At 49.1% G+C, this 25130-nt stretch overlaps 8 protein-coding genes across 8 annotated transcripts; 4 read left to right on the top strand and 4 right to left on the bottom strand.

Annotated features, from left to right (window-relative positions):
• Positions 1-5136: 5136 nt before the first annotated feature.
• AO090023000592 (zinc-binding alcohol dehydrogenase family protein) lies at positions 5137-6183 on the bottom strand (the record flags this gene model as incomplete). Its single annotated transcript, XM_001821074.3, has 1 exon — positions 5137-6183. One exon carries the CDS (start codon positions 6181-6183, stop codon positions 5137-5139), a length of 1047 nt encoding a protein of 348 aa, XP_001821126.1.
• Positions 6184-7763: 1580 nt separating this feature from the next.
• Positions 7764-8958, top strand: AO090023000591 (fungal specific transcription factor domain-containing protein; the record flags this gene model as incomplete). The annotated part of the gene is made up of 2 exons (XM_023235674.1): positions 7764-8779; positions 8853-8958. The coding sequence occupies 2 exons, from the start codon at positions 7764-7766 to the stop codon at positions 8956-8958; spliced, it is 1122 nt and encodes a 373-aa protein (XP_023090674.1).
• Positions 8959-10067: 1109 nt separating this feature from the next.
• On the bottom strand, positions 10068-13348 carry AO090023000590 (cation-translocating P-type ATPase; the record flags this gene model as incomplete). The annotated part of the gene is made up of 3 exons (XM_023235673.1): positions 10068-12702; positions 12763-12976; positions 13033-13348. 3 exons carry the CDS (start codon positions 13346-13348, stop codon positions 10068-10070), a joined length of 3165 nt encoding a protein of 1054 aa, XP_023090673.1.
• A 1970-nt stretch (positions 13349-15318) lies between these two features.
• AO090023000589 (cupin domain-containing protein) lies at positions 15319-15806 on the bottom strand (the record flags this gene model as incomplete). Its single annotated transcript, XM_001821071.3, has 2 exons — positions 15319-15712; positions 15781-15806. 2 exons carry the CDS (start codon positions 15804-15806, stop codon positions 15319-15321), a joined length of 420 nt encoding a protein of 139 aa, XP_001821123.3.
• A 914-nt stretch (positions 15807-16720) lies between these two features.
• AO090023000588 (NADP-dependent oxidoreductase) lies at positions 16721-17743 on the top strand (the record flags this gene model as incomplete). Its single annotated transcript, XM_001821070.1, has 1 exon — positions 16721-17743. The coding sequence occupies one exon, from the start codon at positions 16721-16723 to the stop codon at positions 17741-17743; it is 1023 nt and encodes a 340-aa protein (XP_001821122.1).
• Positions 17744-18167: 424 nt separating this feature from the next.
• AO090023000587 (putative C6 transcription factor) lies at positions 18168-20150 on the top strand (the record flags this gene model as incomplete). Its single annotated transcript, XM_001821069.3, has 3 exons — positions 18168-19106; positions 19187-19476; positions 19544-20150. 3 exons carry the CDS (start codon positions 18168-18170, stop codon positions 20148-20150), a joined length of 1836 nt encoding a protein of 611 aa, XP_001821121.1.
• Positions 20151-20578: 428 nt separating this feature from the next.
• On the bottom strand, positions 20579-21360 carry AO090023000586 (uncharacterized protein; the record flags this gene model as incomplete). Its single annotated transcript, XM_023235672.1, has 2 exons — positions 20579-20601; positions 20817-21360. The coding sequence occupies 2 exons, from the start codon at positions 21358-21360 to the stop codon at positions 20579-20581; spliced, it is 567 nt and encodes a 188-aa protein (XP_023090672.1).
• Positions 21361-23119: 1759 nt separating this feature from the next.
• On the top strand, positions 23120-24855 carry AO090023000585 (putative MFS multidrug transporter; the record flags this gene model as incomplete). Its single annotated transcript, XM_001821067.3, has 3 exons — positions 23120-23350; positions 23414-24231; positions 24297-24855. 3 exons carry the CDS (start codon positions 23120-23122, stop codon positions 24853-24855), a joined length of 1608 nt encoding a protein of 535 aa, XP_001821119.3.
• Positions 24856-25130: the final 275 nt, after the last annotated feature.

Genomic DNA, 25130 nt, shown 5'->3' with positions numbered 1-25130 from the left:
CTCATCAAGTTGTTGATGCAGTAGCTGTCACTTTTATCCTCACTACCGAATTGGTGGCTATTCTGTCCGACCCGCAAGTAAGTATCCAATAGGCCATGCCGCTATAGCCACTTAAATATTGTCCAGATATAGACCGGTAAATAGAAACGCTTTAACGAGGGCCGTTGTCTTGCTGAGGAGAGACAGCTCCTCTGTCAGGAATGATTGCCCAAAGTCCAGGCTCTTCCAGGCTTTACTCTGTTGACTCATCTGTGTTTTGCAAGCGTAACAATACCGATTCTATATCGTCAGCTGAATCCCAGACATGATAGTGCAAGCTAGGATTTGATCGTCCATGCCGTTTATTGTTATGAGTTGATCTTCTCACAATTAGCACCAATGCTTCTCGCCCCCTAGCCCTACTATTGATCAGCGTACCGGTCCCAGTGGGGATTCGCGACCCAGCACCGTTAGACTCGTCCAAGGCAACTCAAGTTGTTCGGCCTACGGCCCAATAATCCTAGAGTGCGAGGTTGAAATCCCCAGACAGCCTAATAAGCAACAGAGCTTGACCCGAGACTAGCAATTCTTGGGCCACGATTCCATTACCTCCGGCACCAGGCGGGGTACCAGCAATAATTGCCTAAATGGATGTGATGATGACGAGGGGTTCCGGAACATAATCGCAGGCCATGCTCGCTGGAAAAAATACCACGCTAGAAGACAATCCGTAAAAGCAAATATAATATCTGCCTAAGAATGTCTAGATCCTGCTCGGGATAGTGCATTTCGATCCATCGCTTGGGGCCTTGGAGGGAGGCTGGGCGGATGGCAATATAATTCGTTGAAGACCGAACCATTCCTGATCTTCCCATTGTAGGTATACCTCTTTGGAAAGTCTGGCCGTTTTGGCCTCATTTTGTCTTCCAGTATTGACGCACAACTTGTGAATGAGAACGACAGGTGTCATCCCTTCTTTTTTGGCCGAGCTTTATCTCAACATGCGGACCCTGACGAGATGAAGATTTTTCCTCAATCCCTCAAGCAGCTGTAGATAACCTGTGTTTAGTAGGGGACAGTCCTCGGGGGTTAAATGTATCTTGCATACCCGCATTCCTGTCCAGCTTGGGCTGGATATAAAATGTATAAGGAGCGTCTTGGTCTGGCGGTTGACCGTCGAGGCATCCTATATGGTGCAGCGCAGAGGTGAATGTCCAAGATAACACGATAGAAGACGGTTCTCTCTTGCTATCAGATGCCTTGCCATTGAATGAAGAATACCAATAAACTTCCTCTTCCTCCGGCTTGAATAACATTGACCTCTTTATTTCTTGTAGAAATTCGTCGTATTCCAGACCAGGATTATCGGCGTTTCCTGTGCTCCGTTGTAATTGGTTTCCCTGACGTTTGTCTTCTAGGTATATCTTGACCCGCCGTGACTCCTCGGAAAAGTCAAGCCGAATATTCCGGACTTCCCCCTCGCTTTGAATCGTAAGAAGCAGAGATTTTGTTGCAGTCGGAAGGCTGCCTGATGATGTTGCACGCCCGTTCTTTCATGGTGCTATTGCTTAAGAGCTGCCTTTTTTAGAACTGCGAGGCTAAGGAGATCAAGCAAGCATTCTGCCTTATTGCTATTGAAATAGGTTCGAAGAAATTCGGGGTAGGACGTTATATCCTCCGATATCGTATGTTTCAACGGACCTGATTCATATGCTTGGTCAAGCCAGATTCGAACACGCCCACCTTTGCCATATGCCGTGCCAGGGTAGTCAGGATCCGCTCTTCGTCGGGTTCACTGTCGCCCACTCCCATGCTCGTGATCAGATCGGTGTACGATTTACTCTTAGAAAGTGGCGCCATTGTCTGGGTAGTGTACGTTAATAGACGAGCTCAAGGGCCGCAGAGCCGCATACGACATTGATAATTGTACTGTGGAGTACAGCAAGTAGTAATGAGAGGGTGGCCACGAATATACCCACCTACTAGAGCGTAAGGGGGTGGTTAGTCGTGGTGTGGAACGGTTCTGGTTCATGAATAAACGTTTGTAATGACCCATACAGACGGTGCTTGCGCAGCTTGTTCTGCAAGCAGACTGGACATCTTGCTATGTAATCTTGAAGGAGTTCTTATCTTTTGTAGATCAATAACCCCTGTAGCCGAGGAGCGCATTTTTCGTAACTTTGGTGGTTTTCGTCGTATATGATTCGGAAAATCCGAGGTGCCAACGATCTGGGAAGGTATACCTTGTAGATCAGGACATGGAGGTCATACATCTCATTAAAGGGACTGTTGTTATTCAATAATGTGTGGCTGCTGGTGGCCAAAGAGCAGAGACTAGTGGCCATGTCCGACGGGCCTTGGAGTAATCAGTGTGGCCTGCTACTATAGTAACGTCCCCTTGGGCGACCATACCTTGATGCCACAGGGTGGGTTGAACGTAGGCAGCCAATGCGTTATTTATGACGGTAGTGCCTCGAAAGCGCAAATGTATCTTCCGCCTCTCGAACGACACTTTCATCGACATCGCACTCAGTCTCTGGGGCTCTATCGGCCTGCTCCTCGTTGAAGACGTGTAGAAGCCCTGGTGCCGCGCAGTACTACGCTTTCTCCTACCACTTTCAAGCTTCCCACAGTCTAGATCAAAAGTTTTTTCATATAGCAGTCGGTTCGTGCGTTCGTAGGATCTGAGATGCCGAATAGCCTGTTTGGTTGCCTCCCACATTTCGATTCCATATCACCTGTCTAATCCAGCATGATAGTGGAGCGATGTATCATGAAGCAGCCGATGAGAACTATTATGAGTTCGAATTCGCTCGCAAAAGTCTACTGCCTACCCCATTATATAACCGGGATTGTGGCAGGTTGATCTCCAGGTTAATAATTCCGGTTAGATCTTGTTCCAAATCTGGTTGCGCTTCTTCCGCGATTCGCTGTCGAATTCCTTTGGGCCATGTGTCCAATTTCTTTGCCCTCATATACGGTAGCTGTTTCGTGGTCTCGTGCTTGTTTGCAAAAGTCCTTGTTCCTCATACTGTACAGAATATGCTGTGGAAGTTTTGTGAGGCATTAAAACTCGTCATGTAGGATGTCCATTCTATATCTAAGGTAGACTGTCATCCCAGCCTGCTGGTTATCGATATTCTTGCCCCACTCGATAGTCCATACAGGAAGCAGCCTTGAGGGCATTGCACAGACTCTGGAGTATATTCCGGAACAGGTTGAGCTCTTTGGAGTTGTAGGTTTTGGGATGCAAAGCATGGGACTTGGCTCTGTTTGTCCCAATAGTAAGGTCCGGCAAATATATGTGGGCGATCCTTTTGGCCCTCTACGTGATTCCACAGGGCATTTTGGAGATTGGACAATTGAGATACCAAGATCAAAATCGTGAGGTCGAGATCAGCACCCTTCTCGAGCAGTAGTCTAACAGCACTCTCATGCCCATTCTCAGCAGCGCATATCACTTGTGTGCAACCACTGTTGAATCCATCCTCGACAAGACCGATGGCTTGGAGGCTGCCACACTAGAGAAGTGGAGATAGTCCGAAAGCTCTATGATGTTTCAGCAGCGGGACAACTATATAACGTATGTCTCATGCTGATGCACAGTTGCATCGATAGATTTGCAGATGGTAAGAGGCGGCATAAAGTAAGAGCCAGGGGCAGGTATATATAAGGTGGAACTATCTCCTGGTAGCCATGCTGTAGACTAACCACCTCTAACACTTTCATGAGTTCGCATTGTTTGAGGTTTGACAGTGGGGATGCAACGTTTGTCGACAAGGGTAGGGGAAGGTTTAGCAGTACAGAGAGCTATCACCAAGGGCGAATGTGATGTATAGATCCTTAAATCCTTAACATTCTTATCAAGCTGATAATCACAGCTTCCTAGCGCGACTTGATGGGTCAAGAATGCCGTTGTTCCTTCCAAGTTGTAGCCAGTAGCCAATTCATCAAGCTCATGAATGATACAACAGAATGGTATGGTACGCTTGTGCTTTCCAAAACATCCTGGTTCACATCTTCGTCATGATCTTGGGTCCTATTCTCGGCTTCGGCTTTTGCTGAGCTTGCTTTAATATCCGCCTGATCAACCAGCTCGCGGGATAAATGATGAACATTTGTGTAAGTATCCTATTGACCAGGGTGCCTTGCAGAAGCAGATGCGGGTGTCAGTCCCACAAGAATTCATCGACCTTTTCGAATATACTGCGTGATCTGCAGGGGCATAAGGAATTCCATTTCCCGCTGCTCTTGACATCATATGAGTAAAAGTCGATATCGAAATGAGCGTCATGGTCTATTCCAGTATCCAGGAGACTCTGCTGATACTGGGTAGGGATTTCAAACATCCCAAAGTCCCAGGGGGCACAGAACTCTATTCTGACCCATCTCAACTTGAAGAAATTCTTTAATCTCGGGACTTGTACCCACTCTGGGTAGAGCTCGTGTACTTGGCTTGAGCGGCCACGCTGCCGGAGAAAATAAAGGATACGGCTTTGCCAGAGCAATTACTTTCACTTGGTTAACTTAAGCATTTTCGTTGTCATCACGGCTAATTGTCTGGATGTCGGGTTGAGGCCAGCATTGCAGGAAGAGAAATTCTTTGTAGCAGAGTAGATGGAGCACTGCCTTGCCCTCTAAGAGAGCAGAAAATGGAATCAATTATATAAAAACATCGAGGAATGGTTGACTGTATCACCTATCTAGAAGCGATCGGTAGGGAGATAGCGCCCTTTATATAGACAAGCCTATACAAAGGATTTCAGAGCTTCACAAAGGATATCAAGGAACAAAGAATGGCGACGTATTCACACGGCGTGCCATAGTGGGAAACGCTCATATATATTTTTTTGAATAGTGAAGACAGGCCAAACATTCTCTGGAACTTTTCCTGCATTCATTGGAAGATATCGTCATCTGTCACTGTTTTACCATGCAATTGTCGGCATTGTTGGGAATGACATTGTGCCTTCACTGTTTGTGGAACGGGTGATCTATTGCTAGAAAGTATGGGAGTTGTACTGCAATACTGAGTGGATACAGACAGTTCTAGTTGATGGCTTTGTGTCAAGATGAATCTTTCGTGGACAGTATGGAATAGATAGTAACAAACAAAGAGGTTTCGGACTCCAAGCATAAGAGCTTTCCGCATTGAAATCAAGGAGTTTCAGCCACATTATACACCAATTTCTGCCCACTAACCTTGTCCTCCTTCAGCAATTGCATTCCCTCCAGCACGCCCTTCAATCCATCGGCGCAAACCTTAATTGGATGCACCTTGACCTTACCCTGTGCAATCAAGGGCTCGGAGAGTTTCCAGAACATCTCGGCGAACTCTCTGTCTTCGGGTATCGCAGGAATCTGGAGGTCGCCGAACTGAAGTGGCTCTCCAACAGCGGTATAGCCCAGGGTAGCGCGATCGTTGACATTCTCACGTTCGATCTTGCTGTCCAGCAAATTGCTGTACTCTCCACCCTTGGTTGAAAGAGCATTGTCGCAAAACTTCGCGCTGTCATCCAGAGAGATAGTGTCAAAGGCCAGTCTCAGATTATCGTTGGTAGCCTCGCGGATAGCCGCGGCGGAATTGGGATCCCGGTAGTCATATACAGCATCTGCGCCGAGCTTCTTGACAAAGTCGAAGTTGTGAGGCGAGCAGGTAGTAATGACATTGTAGCCCGAAAGCTTGGCATATTGAATCGCCAGAGAGCCGGTGGCAGTAGAGCCGCCGTAAATCAAGACCGGTTCCGGCTGGGAAATGGGCTCAGTTGGTAAGGCCAATTTCAGACTTTGATAGAGTCCTTGGCCAACTGTGGTAATGCCGACGCCCAAAGTGGCAGCCTCTTGGAAGCTCAGCGAGTCGGGTATGTGCATCTGGAGATCACCCTTTGCAACTATATACTCGGCGAAGGCACCGTCCTCCAGCTCCAAAACATTCGCGCCATGGGTAACGCCGCAAATTCGATCACCTTTGCGGAAAGATTTCTTGACGTCCTTGCCTACTTCCTCAACAATCCCGGAGTAGTCACATCCGGCGAGACATCCAGTGGCCCCGAGATCCCACTCAACATGCTTCCAATCGGTGGGGTTCAATGCTACGCTGACCGTTTTAATCAGGATGTAGTCATCGCGAAGCTTAGGTAGAGGACGGTCCGACACGAGGGATACCTGTTTGGGAGCCGTGTAAACAACTGCTTTCTGGGACATTATGAGAGTGTCAAGTGTAGTAGTGAGTGAGGATCATTGGGAAAAGAGAGGGGAAGAATTTATTACGGGTAGAGAAAAGGAGGGGCATTGGGGGCTAGGGTTTGACTTTTGGACACTGTGGAACAATATGTAAGAATCTCATCGGCCCAGTCCGAAGTATATATTGTCTTGTCTTGTTTGGTCACTGGAACAAAGAGAGTGCGGCAAGTTGATGACAAATCGACCGATTACTAATCCACCGGTTCATAAGCTAGTTCCATCGCTTCTTCTCCACCTTGTCTACTCCAACTACTTGCCTTCCTCGGCTCATAGAGACTATGTCCTAATTGAGTAACCCAGGTGAGTTAGCCGTTCTCTTTGTCCCATATCTTGGTATATTACTAAGGTCAATTCCAGAGACTGGTGGTTTTCTTGGCAATATACCACCAAAGAAGAAGTCGATCCGGTGGTCGATATCAGAAGCCAAGATATCGCTTTTTCAATCTGACCAATGATTGTGAGGTTCGAAATATGTGGTGGACCGGTTCAATGATATCCCGATGTGCATACAAGGCATTTGATTAGAAAGCACAGAACTATCACATTCATTCCAGCACTGCAGACAACCACACCGGCTTATCGGTGTGGTTCTATGCTCTTCCACAATGACTCCTTCCCCAAGGGAGCGTGTGCCTCGAGCCTGCGAACACTGTCGTTCGCGGAAAATTAAGTGTAACGGCGAACAGCCATGCAACGCCTGCTCCCGAAATCCTCAAAGATGCGTCTATCGGACGGGCAGCATACGTAACAGAAAAAGTCGCCAAAACAGAGAACAACCCCGTACTCCAGCAACGTTACTACCAGCCCCACAGTCTCCAGCGGTGCCTGGAGAGTGTCCGAATATTCGCCTCGTTGACGATCCGGCCCACTACAAGCGGCAGTACGAGCTGAGAGCCGGCATTGGAGTATCCAATCCCGAGACAGGAAATTTCCAATTCTACGGTGAGGGTGGCTTATGTATCTTGGAGAGCTTGAGCCATGCTGATCATGTTCAGGCCCGTCATCTGGTTGCGCCTTCCTGCAAAGAATCTATCAACGAATTCAAAAATCGCCCTCCAGGGAATCACTTCTCAACTGTCGCACGGGGCCAGTTCCAGATGGCTTACTAAAATGGGGCGTGGAGAGGTTTATGTTCACGGCTGATGCTGATGGAGACCTGCGCCGGTCACGGTTGGCGGCGGAGGCATTCCTTCCTCAAGCTCTAGGGGATGTATTCATTGAAGCATACTTTAGAATCGTCCACCCGCAGATGCCGGTGCTTGTGTATACTGAGATTATCGATTCTTGGAAGCAGATGTGGGAAACTCCGATACGAGGTCGACCGGTGAAGAACCAAGAAATCCTATTCATGGTCTTGGCTCTAGGGGCCCGTGTTATCAGGCTGAAGAAAAGTGAGCAAGAAAACCGAGCGGATGAATGGGCCGAATACTTTTCGAGTCGAGTGTCCGAAGGCTCTATCTTCATGCAGGAACCGAGTGTCAAGGGGGTAAATTTAATGTTATTGAAGGTACGCATAATTTAAACTTCCTTTGTATAGAATTATGTTAACATCCCAGGCCATGTACTCGTTGCAACTCATGCGGCAGAATGATGCTTATCTGTACCTGGGCCATGCTACAAGAACTGCTATGGTCTTAGGTCTCCATCGATCCCAAGTGACTTGCGGTCGCGAACCACATTTGCACCGGTTACGTCATACCTTCTGGATTATGTATGTTTTCGAGCGGTTATCGTCCGTGTATATGGGCCGACCTTCCTCGTTGTCCGACAACCAGATTGATACCGCGTATCCCGAAGATATCCCGTGTTACAAGGATGAGCCTTTTCATCCACCGGCAGTTGAATGCACATGGACAAGGGTTATGGCCGACATTGCCAAACTGGCCGACCACATCTCCGTGGACGTTTACTCTCCTGCTAGCATCAAAAGTCTTGCAGATACGGCCAAGGTGGAACAGACTCTCCTTGAATACGATGCGGCCTTGCAAGCTACCACCCGGTGTTTGCCAGAATACTTGCACTTCTTTGATGAGTCCGTACCTGTTGGCGAAGACTGGCAAGAAATTCAGCGCCTGAGTCTGGGATTCGCCTACAATGTCGTGCGGATGCTTCTATACCGACCGGCCCTGGTCCTAACGACCTTCTTCACATCCACGAGCGAAGCGCAGCGGGTCGCTGCAGGTTGTATTCGTTTGCAAGAATGCATCGACAACTCGACGGCGGCAGCACGCAATTTGATCAGTTTGGCCCACGACGTCTATTTCCGGAGGTTTCCCGATATCCGATATGACGGAGCGCTAGCTTCGTACATGGTCTCGGCTATCATGACATTACTCTACGACGTGTTGAACTTGGGAACAGAACCGGACAAGGCCCATGAAACATTCGCCGTGGTGGAGCAGGGCATTAGATGCTTAGATGATATTGAGCATACAGGATACACCGTTGGAAAAGTTCTAAGTATGGATTTAATGAAGGTGGCTAAACAGGCAGTATTGGCAGCGGATCCAGTGGTAGACACGAATCAAGTTTTAGTCGATTCGTTCCCTTGGTTAGAGTATGGTTCCCTTCTCCTACATTCTGATCATTAAACTGACTTGACAGTAACTTCACCCCTACCACCACGATAGATACCAACCCTGTTCCGACGCCATATATGTATCCTCAAGACGGGTCTTTTCCTGTGCTAGGAACCCTGGCATCGGATGTTGCTATGTTGTCGGGCTCTCAAGTTAATTGCCAATGGCTTAGTAATGGGCTCGATCCAAGGAGCATCCCGGGATGTTTGCATTGAGTCGGTCGTGGAGAGACAGTGGGACGAAGAACCACAACAAGGATCCGATCCCGAGCCAGGCTTATAGCTCTATGTTGCCAAATAGACCCTTCGTTGAGGACCATTTGGCGAACGGCCAGCTCTATCGTCAATCTTGACTACCGATATCTCTGGCCTTCAAGGAACTGAAAAACCCTCATTACAGACGGCCAGCGAAACACCCTTGAACACCCAAAGTCTGAGATTGACATATTATATATCAAATACTATCCTGGGTTACTTTCCTCCTTCAGCAGTCTCGCATAGGAAGGCGACGGCATCCCAAGAGTTTTCTCCTGGCTTCTCCATGACACTGATACTATCAGATCTCACCAAATGTCAACCCTTACAAAGGCAGTTCCCCCCCCCCACTCCAAAGTCCGTTACCTCGGTCCGTTCTTCGGAAGGACTACTTCAGTGATCGATGTCGATCTCCATCTAATCCTCGGCTAGGCGTTATTCCGTCACCAGCGAAGACCTTACACTCGATTTCGGTGATTTATGGCGTTCATGTACAGTGCAGTGTACTTACAACGAGGCTTAGACATAAATATAGATAATTTACTCGAAGCTAATAACAGACCGGCCAATCGCACGGCCCAATTACGTATACGAGGCATATACGAGGGAATAAAACCATCCAGTAAACAAATACCGCATTCGGGAGGGGCTAGTAGACAATTCATACATGAATCCCAGAACCCTTTACGAAGTGGCATTCTTTTCCTAAACTACCTACTGTGACTACAAATCTACCTACTAGATTCTGTCCGTGGGGTACAGATACACTGTTCCCACAAGCACAACAACCTAAAACAAAAACTAGAGCAAGAACAAAAGCAAAATCAAAGGCAAAAGCAAAAGCAAAAGCAAAACAACATCCCCAGTCCCATCCACCTCCTTTCAAAGCCACATCTACTACTATCATAAATGTCCACAAAACCAATAAGTCGAAACCCGTATACCGCGCACATAAACCCAGTGATGGAAGGTTCCCTGGCCACAATGAATGCGAGACCAGGGAAAGCAAATGTTAAGGCATCTGGGTAGCATTAGCCTGGGCCAGGGAATGCTGGCCCCTAGCACGTCTACGGAAGAAGACGCGCTTAGCCCATTTCCAAGCCTCAACGCCCATGAAGAAAAGGATAGCTTCGACGAAGACGATGCCCCATTCCCACGAGATGCCGGTATGTTTGAAGACGATCTTGTTAATGACGGGGATATACAGGATCGGGAAGGTCGTGACGAAGCCGGCCATGATGGACCAGAAGAGGAACGGGTTACGCCAGACATCGTACATCCATTGCGTGAAGTAGCGCTTGGATTTGGGCTGCATGCGGAAGAAGGAGCGGCGCATGTTGACCATTTCCCAGGCGAGGAAGAGGGCGAACCAGGTTAGGCAGACGAAGGTGGTGGCGCGGGCGCGGAAGACGAGATCGCACTCTTCGGACCATTCTCTGTTGCAGCCGCGGGCGAGGTTGCCGTCGCCGAAGCCCCACATGCGGATTGAGAAGGCTGAGAGGCAGAGGGCGGCTGTCCAGAGGCCGTAGACGAGGATGTCGATTATGACTTCCCAGGTGAATATGCCGGCTTTGTCTTGTGGGGGCCGGTCCATGATGTCTGGGGCGGCGACTTCCATGCCCAGACCCATGTCGGGCATGCCGGAGGTGATCATGATGATCCAGATGATTTCGACAGGGGAGAGGGGGAAGACGGAGCGGCCGTCCAGGTCTTGGAAGGCGAGACCGATGAGCAGGGTGCAGGCTTGGGCGATGTTCTCGGAGAGCAGGTGGAGGACGAATTTTTGGATGTTGTCGAAGATGCGCCGGCCTTCTTCGACGGCGTTGAGGATCGAGGCGAAGTTGTCGTCTGTGAGGATGATGTCTGAGGCGTCTTTGGCGACGTCGGAGCCGGCTTGGCCCATGGCGATGCCGACATCTGCGTGCTTGAGAGACGGGGAATCATTGACGCCGTCGCCGGTCATGGCGGCGAAGCGTCCACGGCGGTGGAGTGCGTCAATCATGCGGACCTTGGTCTGGGGAGCGCAGCGTGCGATGACGAGAGGCAGGGTGGGAAGAGCGTCTACTTCGTCGTCGGTGAGTTTGTCGAATTGACCAGCAGTCATGACCATGGCGTCAGCCACGTCGGCTGCCACTGTGCTGAGATCCGCAGGGAGGATTCCCACTTGCTGTGCGATGGCTTTGGCGGTGCCCGGGTGATCTCCAGTTACCATGTGCACTTCAATCCCGGCACGGTAGCAAGCTGCGATAGAAGCTGCCGTTTCTGGGCGTGGAGGATCATACAGACCGATCAGTCCGAGGAAGCAGAGATCCTTTTCGACATCGTCACGGTTGAGATCGGAATCTTCGAGCAGACGGCTTTCTTCTTTGTACGGCCGGTGAGCCAAGGCCAACACGCGAAGACCAAGTTTGGCGAGCTCTTCCATGTTATCAAGAATCGAGCTACGGTGGCTATCGGTCATGGGCACGGGTGTAGACGAGTCTTGATCCCAGATGATAGTCGTGCATGCATCGATGATGCGCTCGACAGCGCCCTTGGTGAAAACCATAGAGCGTTCCTCTTGCGGAGTGACCTTAGTGAAGATGACAGACATCTTCTTAACAGTGGAATCGAAGGGGAACTCTGCATTCTGGTGCCACACGGCACCTTCACCTTTAGTCCATCGGTCGCGATTCCAATTGAACCTCGAAGCAAATACTTCAATGGCGATTTCGGTTGGTTCACCACGAGCGCGCCACTCTCCTTCGTCGGATTTATAGACATGAGACAAGTTCGCCATGGATGCCACATCCAGGAAGTCCTCCAACTGACGGTTCCCCGGGATGAGGTCCTCGGGCTTCGCCGCAGGTTCACCTTCTTTTTCATCGTCAAAGTGCGCAGGAGACACCGGAGTGAATGTCACATCACCAACGGTGGGATTGAAGGGTTCGTTGGATGTGCCAACGGAGTATGTGCCTTTCGAGGGGATCCAAGCTTTTTTGACAACCATCTTGCCTTGAGTCAAGGTGCCCGTCTTATCAGAACAGATGTCCGTCACGGCACCGAGGGCCTCGAGAGAGTCTAGCTTGCGAACAATAACATTCCGTTCAACCATACGCTTCGTACCCACAGCCATGGTGATGGTAAGAACGACCACCAAGCATGCGGGAATCATACTAAGACCGGTTCCGACCGCATACAAGATGACTTCGTTGTTGTCACTGAAGAGATTGGCAGCCATTACAACGATCGCGAAGAGCACGGCGACTCCAAACAGAAGTATAGCCAGTTTCGACAGCTTTCTCTGCAGCGGAGTTCCAACATTGACACCAAGAAAGCGACCAACAGCGTCAGTTCCAGTAAGAGTCCACGCCTGGACATACCACCGCTTCTTGGTCTCTCCGTTGGGACCACGCTTCACTGGACGCTTCTTACTGTTGCTGGCCCGTAGCGCGGCAGCAATAGAACCAATTTCAGTGGACATACCGGTACCGATAACTACACCTCGGGCACGGCCGCGGGTGACCGTGCTGGAGCTATAGGCAATGTTCAGACGGTCACCGGGGCCAGTGTCCTCTTTGAAAGTGGAGTCGTATTCCTTCTGGACGGGAAGAGACTCTCCCGTGAGGAGGGCTTCATCCGTCTCGAAGTTCACGGCTTCAACCAATCTGGTAGGATTTGCTGTTAGCTGATATTGAACTTACAAACAGTATGCACGGAGGACCTACCTGATATCTGCCGGAACTGTATCACCTGTTCGCAATTCAACCATATCACCAGGGACGATCTCCACGGAGGGAACCGAGAAGGTCTGACCGTCTCGGGAGACCGTACCGGTAGGCGAACTCAGCGAATGCAAAGATTCCATGGTCTTCTCGGCGGCATACTCCTGAAAGAAGCCGACGACGATGTTCAACACGATCACGGCGGAGATGAACCCGCCTTCAATCCATGACTTGATACCGAAACTGACCGCCATGGCCAGTATCAGGACCTACAACGACGAATTGGATCAGACTCTGGGAGCTCTTGTATAACGAAGGGGGGATCATGACAAAGGAAAGTGGGTCCCTTAACTAGCATCATTGCGTTGGCGACCTGGCGGATGAGGATTTTGATGACAGAGACCCCTTCGCCTTCCTCTAGCTTGTTGGGGCCATACTGTTGAAGACGTTGTTTCGCCTCGTCGGTGCTCAAACCCTCATCGAGTCTGGTGCCGAGTTCTCTAATCACGACATCGTAAGGAAGAGCATGGGCCGGTTGACTCAATGGAGAGTCTCCTGACCCAGAGCCAGTGTTCTTTTCGCCCGTCATGGGAGAGGAAGCTTTGATGGACCCCTATGCAGACGTGTTTACTGGAGGTCAGATCTCGAAACGATCGATACTGAGAGTTCGATTATCTACGGAGGGGGGAGGAGACTGGGACTTTTTAAGTCATTTCTAACGAGACTACGGTGAACTGGGCCAATATGATGGGGATCCGATTTTTAGCCTTCGACTGAATTCAGGACGTGCCATGCCTAGACATGCAGGAGGACAGTCATTGGAAGAGGACCGGAGCGCATCTTGGCGCCCAGGCCCAACGGATTTATGTATAGGAGGGTTAGGGTCTGGAAAAGATGACGAATTCGTCGAAAGTGGATCATGGCTCCTACCAAACCCAGTTGGTTCGATGAATCGCCCCGGACACGTGCTCAGCCCGTGACTTGCCACTGTTCCACCTGCCAAGAAGCAATTCTTTCGCGTACTGCACTTCGTATTTCCTCCTCCACTGAATGCGACGCTACCGGTGGGGAGCGCGCAAATTTCCTTGCTTGGCACCGCTAATAAATCATCACACCTTCTCGACTCGGCCATGATAGACAATTCTCGCGGAAAAGAGAATGGCCTGGAGCCGGTCGGTGTGTCCTGCATATCAGCCAATTCACTTGGGCTCGGATCTATCATCTGCGGAATATTGTCCATGCCATATAAGGTACCCACGCAGAACCTTTGCCATGACACTGGCTGAACCCCGACCGTCGGGCGGAATCAAATACCGCTCGGAGGGGACTTTTCTCCACTCTGGAGCCGTCCAGTTTTCGTGGAGAAATTTCAGGTACACATGCAATGCGTCGCACACCAAAATATGGTCAACACGTGAGCTATTTATGCTACGAATCTGACCCAAACATATGCAATTGGTCGTTGTCAGCGATCGAGATCTGCAGATCCTGAACTCGAAACTTATCTCAGATGCAAGCCCTCTTCATCCGACGCAGAAGTTGACGGAAGGAGGATTGCTAATGGGACCACGAGACAACTTGCCATCAGTTCGGTTTGGAACTGTCCACATGAATTGATGTCTGCTCACGAGTGCGTAAACTGGGAGATGTGTTCAATATGCTTACGCTTTGGGTGCCCTATCATTGTCGATCGATCCTATACCGAGGTCTTCAAACCTGATATATCTTTTCTAGAATCTTGATCGGTACTCGTCATCTAATTATAAATCAATACGAACACACAAGCTATGACCACCGGTTACACGTAGTTATGCGTCTTGCAAGGCTACCTGATCCTAAGACCGCTCTAATGTGCCCCGTAACTGCACCGATAGTTTACATTGTGATGTCTCAAATCTAGCAAGTATCCCTAAACTTACGTCACATACTGAGTTGTTCTATCTCGCAGTTACCCATTGGCACACGATAGGACGTTTTGTGCCAAGGAAATCAACTTTGATTTCGCTTATCGCCATCAAGCTTCTTTGCTGTTTCACAGCTTATATTCACTCAGAAAATATTCTCTGAACTTTCGAATAGCGATTCTCATAGAAATATAATAGCTATACAATGCGAATAGCCTTGCAGATCGCCAATCGTATGTACGAAGTAGCATAAATCTGTTGAATTGGCGTGAGATTCACTGTCAAACGGAGGTCAGGGAAAGCTAGTGTGCGATCAAGACCAAGTGTTGTAGCTGGGAGACTGGTAATAAGTGTTTTCTCGAAGACAGTCCCTTGTTTTAATACGGACGACTTTTTCTGACCCTGCATAGAACATATTCAACACACTACTGGGGGTATCTGATCGGAACAACAAGTTTAATGATCCATTTTCTGAGCAAAGATTTACAGCTTGGAATACATCACTGACCAGAAAGGTTCCCTAATCAACGAGCAATTCGAATGTTCAACCATCAACTTGAGTTTCATTTATTGACATGAGGTATGCACACATATAAGGTGAAGAGTATACTGGTAACTCCACCGTCCATACCAAACCTAACAAGGCTCAGCAATATCATGCCTTCATCTTCTGGGCGACAATCTCCTTATACTCCTCATCGTACTGCACCAGAACAGCTGGTCCCTCTCGCTCCAGCGTCTCAGTATCGAGAACGAAGTTCACAAAAAACGCCGCTGGCTCAGTCTTGCTGGCGTTGGCGCTAATCCGATGATGACACCCTGGAGCCTCATACCACGATCCGCCCTGCTCGACCACCTTCATCGGGTCGTTGTTCATCTTGTTCAACACGGAACCCTTGATCAGATACGCAGACACGGAGGCTCCTCCATGCCGGTGAGGAGGCGTGGCTCCATCTGGAGGGTACTCGACGAGCAGGCCCACAGTAGACTTTCCAGGGCAGTTGACCAGCTTGTATTGGTAGACGAGTGTGGTAGTCGCAAGAGGACGGCTGGTGTTGTACATATTAGTAAATGTTTTTGTAGGTGTGTTCTGCCATGCCAATGTAGATGTACATACCTCGGATCGTAGGTCGGTTCTTCCATAGCGAGATACGGATGTATATCAAGGACGTCCAAGGATGTTTTCTAGGCAGATTAAAATTGTTGTGTATGAGCTATAAATTGACCTTGTTCATAGGGTGGGCGAAGGGGTCCTTTATACATTACGGGTGCTCTGGAAGCAGGCATAAAACTTGTTGTGTTCCCAACAGCCCAACAGCTTGGAAGTAGATCGATCGGGAATTCGCCAATACGAGAAGGAGGGTGTGCATGATGAAAAGAGGTTGGATACCCAACGAATGAAGTTAAACTCACCCTGTCTTTTCTCACATCAGCCTTCTCCCAGTTACTCTCCGAACCAATGGTGTTGTTGCTTTCTAGGAGTCCATCCACCATGAGGGAATGACCTTATGACGGATCCATGATCGCCGAGTACCCGATATACCCATATTCTCACTTCAATTTTTGGATAAAGAATGACTGATATCTCCGGTTTCCCATGGCGAAGCACGATTTGCGGAAGTTCTTCGTAGTGGGCCCGGGTATCTGCAGTTGAAGAACTACAGATAGGCTACTCGGGAGAGACCCTTGCATGGTGGGCTTTGATCCGAAGGTTATACGGACTGGATCCGTGGATTGATCAGCCACCGCCGATCCTACTACAGATTGATGTCATACATTTAGATGTTTTCATAATAGTCACTCCGTCCTGTGGACATTACGAATCGTCATCTCCGGGCTTTCATAGGTCCTAACCTGTCCCCGACGCTTTCCCGGTTTCCCCATTTTTGCATGCCTCTGCGCTCAGCGGGTATCCGTGAAGACTCTCTAAACGCAGATGTATAAAGCATGGTCTCTCTCGAGTATGCTCTATTTCCAAAAAGCACTGCACTTCATCGCACCTACACTTCGTCCATTCTCTGTCAGCCGAACAGGACACACATAACCTTTCTCCCACAATGCAAGCTATTCGTGTGCACCCAGCTCCCCCGTCCTGCGATCCTTATTCACCTTCTAACCCTGCACCGGTTTCTGCCTTGCATCTGGATGAGGATATTCCCGTCCCCAAGTTGTCGAAGCCTGGCGAGCTGCTGATTCGCGTCAAGGCCACGACAGTGATTCGGGACATGCTGACCTGGCCTGAGACATATCGCCATGATTATGCTATTATGGGAAATGATCTATCTGGTATCGTGATTGAAACTTTCGATGACAACAGCAAATTCAAATCTGGCGATGAGGTCTTTGGTATGACGCATGTGGATCGTGCAGCGGCCTGGGCAGAATACACAATGGTCAAGGAGGATGAAGTTGCTCTCAAGCCAAAGTGTTTAAGCTGGGAGGAGGCTGCGGCCTTACCTCTCAGTGCCCACACAGCCTACGAGGCCTTGTTTGTCCATGCTGGTCTTGCTATTCCTTCTGTGGATACTGCGTTGAGGAATAAAGCGCAGTCCTCTCAGCATCAGAAGCAAATATTGATCACCGGGGCTGCCGGCGCTGTGGGAATCCACCTGGTGCAGTTGGCCTCTGCTGCAGGACTGCACGTTGTGGCCGCGACTAGTTCTAACGCGCGGAATCAAGATTTCCTTCGCAGCCTTGGGGCGGACGAAACGACTGAATACGCCCGGTTAGACGGCTACCAGTCAGACTTTGATATCATTGTGGACGCGGTTGGCGGCGACGTGCTGGCCAAGTGCTGGAACTACGTCAAAGATGATGGGGTATTGATTTCCGTTGACTCTGCCAGCTATAACTTCGTGGAGGAGCATCAAAAGCGTGGAATCTGCAAGGAAGGAGTCCAAGCTTTGTTTTTCATTGTCACTGGGAGCGGCGAGGCTTTACGATATTTGGCTGAACTTGTAGAGCAAGGCATTCTGCAGTCCCTGGTTATTCAGACGTACCCTTTCCGAAGGGTGCGAGAGGCGTATGAGCACGCCAACGGACGGCATACGGGACGTGGGAAGATTCTCCTCACTAACTGAGTTCTTTGCTGTCTAAATCTGTAGGATCTCGATATGGAAATCTATTATCCTTCACGGTGATCACTGTATTCGCATCCTGAAGCTTCTGCGGCAAGTGTACTGTCGTCCCGTAGGTATCATGTTGTAGATGCTCCCCCCTCCGTTGTACCGCCAATACATGCGACAGTATCACTTCGTCGTGGGAAGAGCAATCTCATTCTAAACATAAAACGCTTTCCATTTGGGTTAAAGTAAGGTGGATAGGCCTTGCCACTTACACAGTAGATAATTGGTGCGGGTATTCGAATTCAATGGATAGCCTATTAGGGCACGCTGAAAGAGGTGTATTGTTCTGTACCAGGAATTACCGGGTGTGTATGAATAGCCGAGTACCCACCACTCGTGACAAACTGGCGATCACAACTCACATCTTCAACTAAACTAAATGGATTCTACATCAAGCTCTCGCAATGGTCGGGCTACGCGCTCCTCGCTGGCTTGTCTACCCTGCCGCTCGCGTCATGTGAAATGCGATGGCAAGCGGCCTTGCTGTGCCCGCTGCGCTGAAATTGGGCAGGATTGTAACTATGCACGATCCCGACGTGGCGGGCTCGACCGCGCAGCCCTGGCTGATCGTCGCCGACGACTTGCAGCGAACGATAGAACATCACCAGCTCCTGACTCGAGTCGTCAACCACATACAAGGACTCAACAGGTCCAGGAGCATACCACTCCATTGATGGCCGAGGACCTTCGCCATGAGCCGAACGAGAGGATCAGTGTCGGCGATGTCATCTTAGGCATCTCGTTTCCGGACGCAGGCATCGCTCAGCCCGATGACATTGAGAGCGATTTCTTGATCAATGCATACTATGAGAAATTCCATGGCTGTCACCCTTTCCTATTACCCCGGAAACACCTCTCAAGAATGTATCAAGATCCGCACAGACAGTCGAGCTTCACACCTCTTCTTGCTGTGATGCGCCTAATCGGACATATCTACACCTCGCACGAATGGTCAACATCGTTGAGAGACCATATTGAGGCCTGCTTTCTACAAGCATCACCATCTGATCCAATCATGGTTCAATCTCGACTCCTATTCTCTATGGCTTTGTTCTGGCACGACTACAAGGATGCGGCCAAACTGGAAATGGATGCTGCTACCAGTCTTGCAGTTGATTTAAAGATGTATCTGTCGGACTTTGCGGCATCGCATGGGCGCGATGACCCCGTGCTGAAGGAGTGCTGGAGGCGAACATGGTGGATGCTGTACATCGTCGACGCCTATTACACGGGTACGCTGGGGACCATGAACTTTCGAGTTGTGGATATTGCTGCTACGGTGGACCTACCCTGCGAAGAGCGAGAGTATGAGTCGGGAGTAAGTATTGGCACCCCTAGCTTCCTTGGACACCCCCTTACGACGGCCTGGACGAGTTGAGATAGCTCACCTGGTGCCAGGATATACCCGAGCCGCGCACTCTGCAAGAGTTCAACTGTCGCGAATTCTCTGCCGAGCCCATTCGTTTCTCATCCTTTGCATATCTCATTGGCGCCGTACAATGTGCAGCATCGGCGATAGCCATAGCGCCAAAGATCGCAACCAAAGGAGACTCAACGCACGTCATCCAAGCTGCAGACTGTAGTCTGGATGGATGGCGATTGTTATTACCGGATGATCGCAAGCAGCTCATGGACAAGGATGGAAAAATTGACGAGCTAATGTTTCAAGCCCACTTGATCATTCATGTGTAAGCCCCTCACACTCCGCCTTGCAGCGCCTGAAGCCTCTCCTCGTAGTATTAACTCATTTGGCAGGTCTACTATCGGGCTACACCGACCCTTCTCAGCCCTGAAGTTCAATGCAGTAGAGCATGTATCAAGCTGTGCCCGAGAACCACCCCTCGACACCCCAATCCCAGATCTAGTCAACGTACACACCGTGCGCGTCCTACGAGCCGTGGAGGCTCAGATCCGCCTTTTGGCACTACCGGTTCCTGAATTTCACCATACGCCATTTACCACCTGCATGGTGAGTGAGGGAACGCTGGCGCTACTTTCGGCCTGCAGTGCTCTATTTAAAGGCACTCAATTGTCGACTGCACGAGATCAGATCCGGATGACACTCGGATGTCTCAAAGTGCTGGGCGAGGTGTGGCCGAGAATCGCAAGGAATGTGCGGGAGATACAGACGATCGCTCAAACGGTGCTCGGCATTGGGCCGGTGGGCAAGAATAGTATGACGCCTAGCTCCAGTGCTGGCCCGTCTTTCGGTGGAGGAGAGGACGGCCTTGATTTATTTACCTGTGTACCGAGCAATGATACAACTAACAGCTCTTCCCTTGGTTCTATTGAGGATCTTTGTGGGTGGTACAGCCTGGGCGAATTGAGTGACCTTCCATGGGGTATGGGAAATGGCTCATAAAGCCATAACGTACGAGCTATTTCACGTTAACTTTCTCATATAATGTAATGCAGTAAATCAAATATTATTATGTCAGACAGCTTCGCAACTAACTTGTACATCCCACCGAAACAATATTAGAAAAAGCTCGAAGCAACAGACACTTCTCATATTGCAAAATAAGCCAATCCAATACCAGACCTTGATTTGGCTCATCCCCTAAGAGTCATCTGTAGTATAGACGAAGCCTTGTTGAAGACTCAATCGATATAATACACACAACCACTATCACCATAGTGTTTCCATCAAGAATCTATGGACTCCATATTCAGCATAGTAAGGTTCAAGAACCTGTAACAGGTAGTCGGTCCAATCATTTTGCCACCTCCAAACATAGAAAGCCTTTGGAAACTCCTAGTATTCCGGATACCACCCACTAAACTCCCAATCTACGATCCCACTGACATGTCCACTGTTAACCATAATGGTTTCAAGGCGTAGATCCCCATGGGTAAATACAATCTGATGTCATTTCTGAGAAAGCATACCAGCCAAGAAGCTCTTGATATGTCGTTTTGGTGCAGTTTATTGATACACCTCGATGATTGCATTATTAAGAGCTTCTTCAGAATCGAATTGGCCTTCTGTGTATTAGTATCAGTGAAAGTTTCGGTGTAGACAACAAACCTTTGTTGTGACGGCGCTCCAAGATTGGGTCGGTTACTGGGCCAAGATCGGCAGAGCCAATATAGTTTCTATGGCTGATTTGGCGTAGTTGGCAAAGATATTCCTTCAGTTGACTGGCAATATAACTTTTGGTAGTTTCATCGTAAGCCCCCCAAACTTTATCTAGGCTCTGGCCCTCGACATAGTCCATAAATATATAAATATCAAACAGACTACCATAGTCATCCATATCTCGAGACATTGGGCCGTAAGTATAGTAAGCAAGGACTTTTGGTATTGGTAGACTCTCTGTATTTTGTTTGACAAAGATCATATTCTTCGCTTCGCTGAGTGTTACATGGAATCCGAATTTCTCAACAATATCAGCAGATATTCTGGCTATCTCCACACTACCCCAGCTAAAAATAGTATTCTCAGAGGCAACTGTTCGTTTAATACTGTCTGGATCAGGTGCTGCAAATCCTGGAACCGAGTAAAGAAGGTTTACTCTTGGCCCGGAGTTCACAGGCAGAGTTGAAGTCTGCTGGTCTTCTGTGTCAAGCATATTGACAAATCGATGTAATAAGTCTTAAAAAGGCGTAGACTGAAGACAAGCGGCGGCGTGGAGGATTCAGATAACAATACCAGGCGATAAATATGTGTGAGTTATGGAGGTAAGAATGGAGAGAACGCAGTAAGCCTGAGGGCGAGGCTGGACAGCAATGCTTACCACGTGACGATTCGTGATTCGACCAATTATGATGCTACAGTTGTTCGATAGTCGAACCTATACCTGATGTTAATGGTCTTGCGGTGTCGTGCAGAAATCAAGGGCAGTCCAATACTACGATCCTGAGATTTGTTTGTAGACCTTGGGAGGAGGATTCAGATTTGAAGACCCCCAAAATTAATCATCCGCTATTGAAAATAATGTCAACAGAGACTAGGACAGAAGAATAGCTGGTCAGAGTACCTGGTTTCAGCAGTTCGGGGTTTATATAGGATAATAGAGTAACCTGAATCGGACACACGACTCAACCACTGCAATGACTTGAGTCCCCGAACCTTGACATTGAAAATCGCATTTCAATGCCTCAATCAAGTACGAAGTAACGACAGTCAGAAAGACGAGGTGGCCTGCTGCTGTTCAAGCCCTCTGAATCATCGATTGGCTCTCTCCGATCAATTGCTCATTGTCGACAGCAACCAGCGTGGCCTGGCTATAAAGACCCATCATAAAAGCTGGACTTTTGGGTGATTCGAATGACTGTTTGTCGGCGTTTCTGGAGCGTTGGCGGACAACATCTAAGCCCCCCCCCCCCCCCCCCCCCCGGCATGCACCTTCAATGGCTTGGGCGGCGGGAAACCTGTGGTCATCGCGACTGCGTGTCTAAAAGTGCGGTATTTCCTAAGCAGCGGTGGGGGAGGAACAGATAGTTTAGGACCTCGTGGTCAACTCAATGAATGGTTTACCTAGGGCCTTTTGACCACAAGTCTGGCTGCATGCATGCGTATGGTATCACGGTATCGGCCAGTCTACGCATTGGCCGGGATTTTAGATATAAAAGCTTTCCCCGCCACCACTAGGAAGCTCGTTCGCCTTATAACGAATCGCTCCGATGTTAGACATGAGGTAGTGATTCCTTCTCACTGTGGTGTAGCAAATCCGATGATGAGAGGAGGAGCAAAGACGGCGCGAGAGGAACACGTATAGAGCATGTCGACGCTATTCCCGGATAGGATTAGAGTCGTACAGCACGGGGTGACTTTAATATCGCCCATTCCGGGGGTTAGTGACTTAGATACATTGCCTAGCGGGTAGAAAAATCCTTCCCCGAAGCCAATGATGCATTGATGCTTATGCGAAAACATTATAAAGGGAACTATGATGGCATTCATGGACCAAGCCAGAAAGAGGCGAGAAGCTACGATTTTGCCCCACTCCCGACAACTTCCTAAAACGGCAGTTGAGGTGGAAGGTTGAGGGCTAACGACACACTGACATCTTGGCCACTAAGTTACTTGGAGTGGAAAAATTCGTCTTTAGTGTTAGTGGAGAGGCGCGCGATTCGATTGCAGCTTCCGCCTGGAAGCTATTGGCCACCTTGTGGGCATCTTTCGAAACGGTTCATCCTAATAGGCAAAGGCTTTTCGACGCCATCCAGAGTGCCGATCCTGGTGTTTTAACGATGCATCGGTACTTAGAAATCCACTGAAGGTTCCATGAATCAATTAGTAAAAGAAATGCAGAACATGGTATAAAACAGGTTCCCCCAGAACAGACTGCGTCTTTGTCAGTTTTTCAAAGCCAACACTAGCCAGCTATGGCACCCATTGCAGATACACCACTCAGTGGATCTGATCTAAACATGGAGAAGTCCACTGGAGAAACGGGTTCTCCAAACCTGGGGATACCACAGTCTCCATCACAATTAGAGCAGCAATCAGACCTAATAGATCTCGAGCGACTTGGTCGAGAGCGTCCTCCATGCTTCTCTAATATTTGGTCGGAACTGACCTTTGGATTCTCCATTGTTATGTCCCAGATTCTTGCGGTATGAAGTTTTCGCACGCGTGCTGGTCAAGTATATCAGAAGAACTAACTCATGCATCAATAGGAATATTACATTTCTGGATCAAATGTTCTCGTTCCTACGCTAGTCAAGGAATTGCACATCCCAGAAGCTTCGGTGGTATGGCCATCAACCGCACTGTCTCTCGTTGTTACGTCAACACTTCTCATATTCGGTCGACTTGGAGATATGTACGGGGGTTATGTACTCTACCTTGCAGGGGCAGGCTGGCTGGCAGCCTCATCAATCCTAGCCGGCTTCTCTCAGACCTGGCTAATGCTGATTATTTGCCGAGCTCTGCAAGGATTTGCTCTTGCCGCGTTTCTTCCATCTGGGATAATGATCTTGGGCAGCACATATCGACCTGGCCCTCGGAAGAATTTCATTTTCAGCGTTTATGGCGCATGCGCGGCGTTGGGATTCTTCGCCGGTATTTTCTTTTCCGGCTTGTGCAGTCAGTTCCTCAGCTGGAGATGGTACTTTTTCATTGGAGCAATCCTTTCCGCAGTCACTTTTATCTCTTCGTATTTTTCGGTCCCCAGTGATTTTGCAGAAAGGAGAAAGGCAAAGGTTAAAATGGACTGGGCTGGATGCTGTCTTTCCGTACCAGGAGCTGTCCTTCTCGTGTTCGCGATTGCGGAAAGTTCCTACGCACCGCAAGGATGGAAGACACCGTACATTCCAGTCTGCTTCTCATTGGGAGTGATATTTTTGGGACTTATGGTCTACGTTGAAGGATGGGTGGTCAAAAACCCTCTGCTTCCGGGAGACTTGTTTGCAGTCAAATATCTGACACCGCTGGTCATTGCACTGCTTTGTCTCTATGGGAGTCTGGGCATATACTTTTTATATGCAGTTCTGTAGTAAGTGGACTACCTGAGTGCGATCTGCTCTACCACCTTCAGTCTTATACTGACCTTCTTCGCAGCATGTCCGATATAATGGGTGCGGGTCCGCTGCAAATCGTAGCGTGGACGGTTCCCATGGGGGTCGGAGGTCTCATCCTTGCGACAGCAGGAGGACTTATCATGCACAAGGTCTCGGGAACGATCCTTATGCTTATCTCTTGTATTGGATACGCCGGCTCGGGGCTGTTCTTTGCCGTCATTCCCAAAGGTGGGATATACTGGGGTTTCGTTTTTCCTGCCATGATTTGTGGCACTGTGGGGATCGATATCAGCTTCAACATCGCCAACGTATTTATCACCACTCATTTGCCGAAAGCCAAGCAGGGACTGGCAGGGGCATTGATCAATTGCACTCTACACTTTGGCATTGCCATTTTTCTTGGGTTTGCTGATATTGTCAAGTCGGAAACAGAACACCTTGGCCAGTTTAAGAGTTTCAAAGCTGTTTTCTGGTTTGAGACGGCGCTGGCATTAGTTGGGGCCCTGATTGTTGTGTTCTTCGTGCGGATTCACCATGCAAAGAGTGATTTGACGGTGGAAGAGAGAGCGGCGTTGACCGCCGAAAGCCGGAATACATAGTGTGGGTCGTATATGACTTGGATATATGACTTGGATAATTTTTGTATATAGAATCCTGTAGTAATACAATATCATGAAAGGGACGAATATGAATCTGCCTAATTGATGAGGCTAATTGAACTGAGCATGTGAGTGGTTGCCTGAAAAAATGGGGGACCAGCGAATAAGGTTGAGCGAAGGCGGTGAGGCGAGATGCTTTTCCGCCTCCGAGATTATATCCCCGCAAACTTCAGCCAACTGTCAACGACGTCAGTCATCCTTGAAACCCCTCGGAG

This window comes from Aspergillus oryzae, chromosome 3, assembly GCF_000184455.2.
Source record: "Aspergillus oryzae RIB40 DNA, chromosome 3".
NCBI classification, from domain to species: Eukaryota; Fungi; Ascomycota; class Eurotiomycetes; order Eurotiales; family Aspergillaceae; genus Aspergillus; species Aspergillus oryzae.
This window is presented reverse-complemented; position numbering and strand designations above follow the sequence as displayed.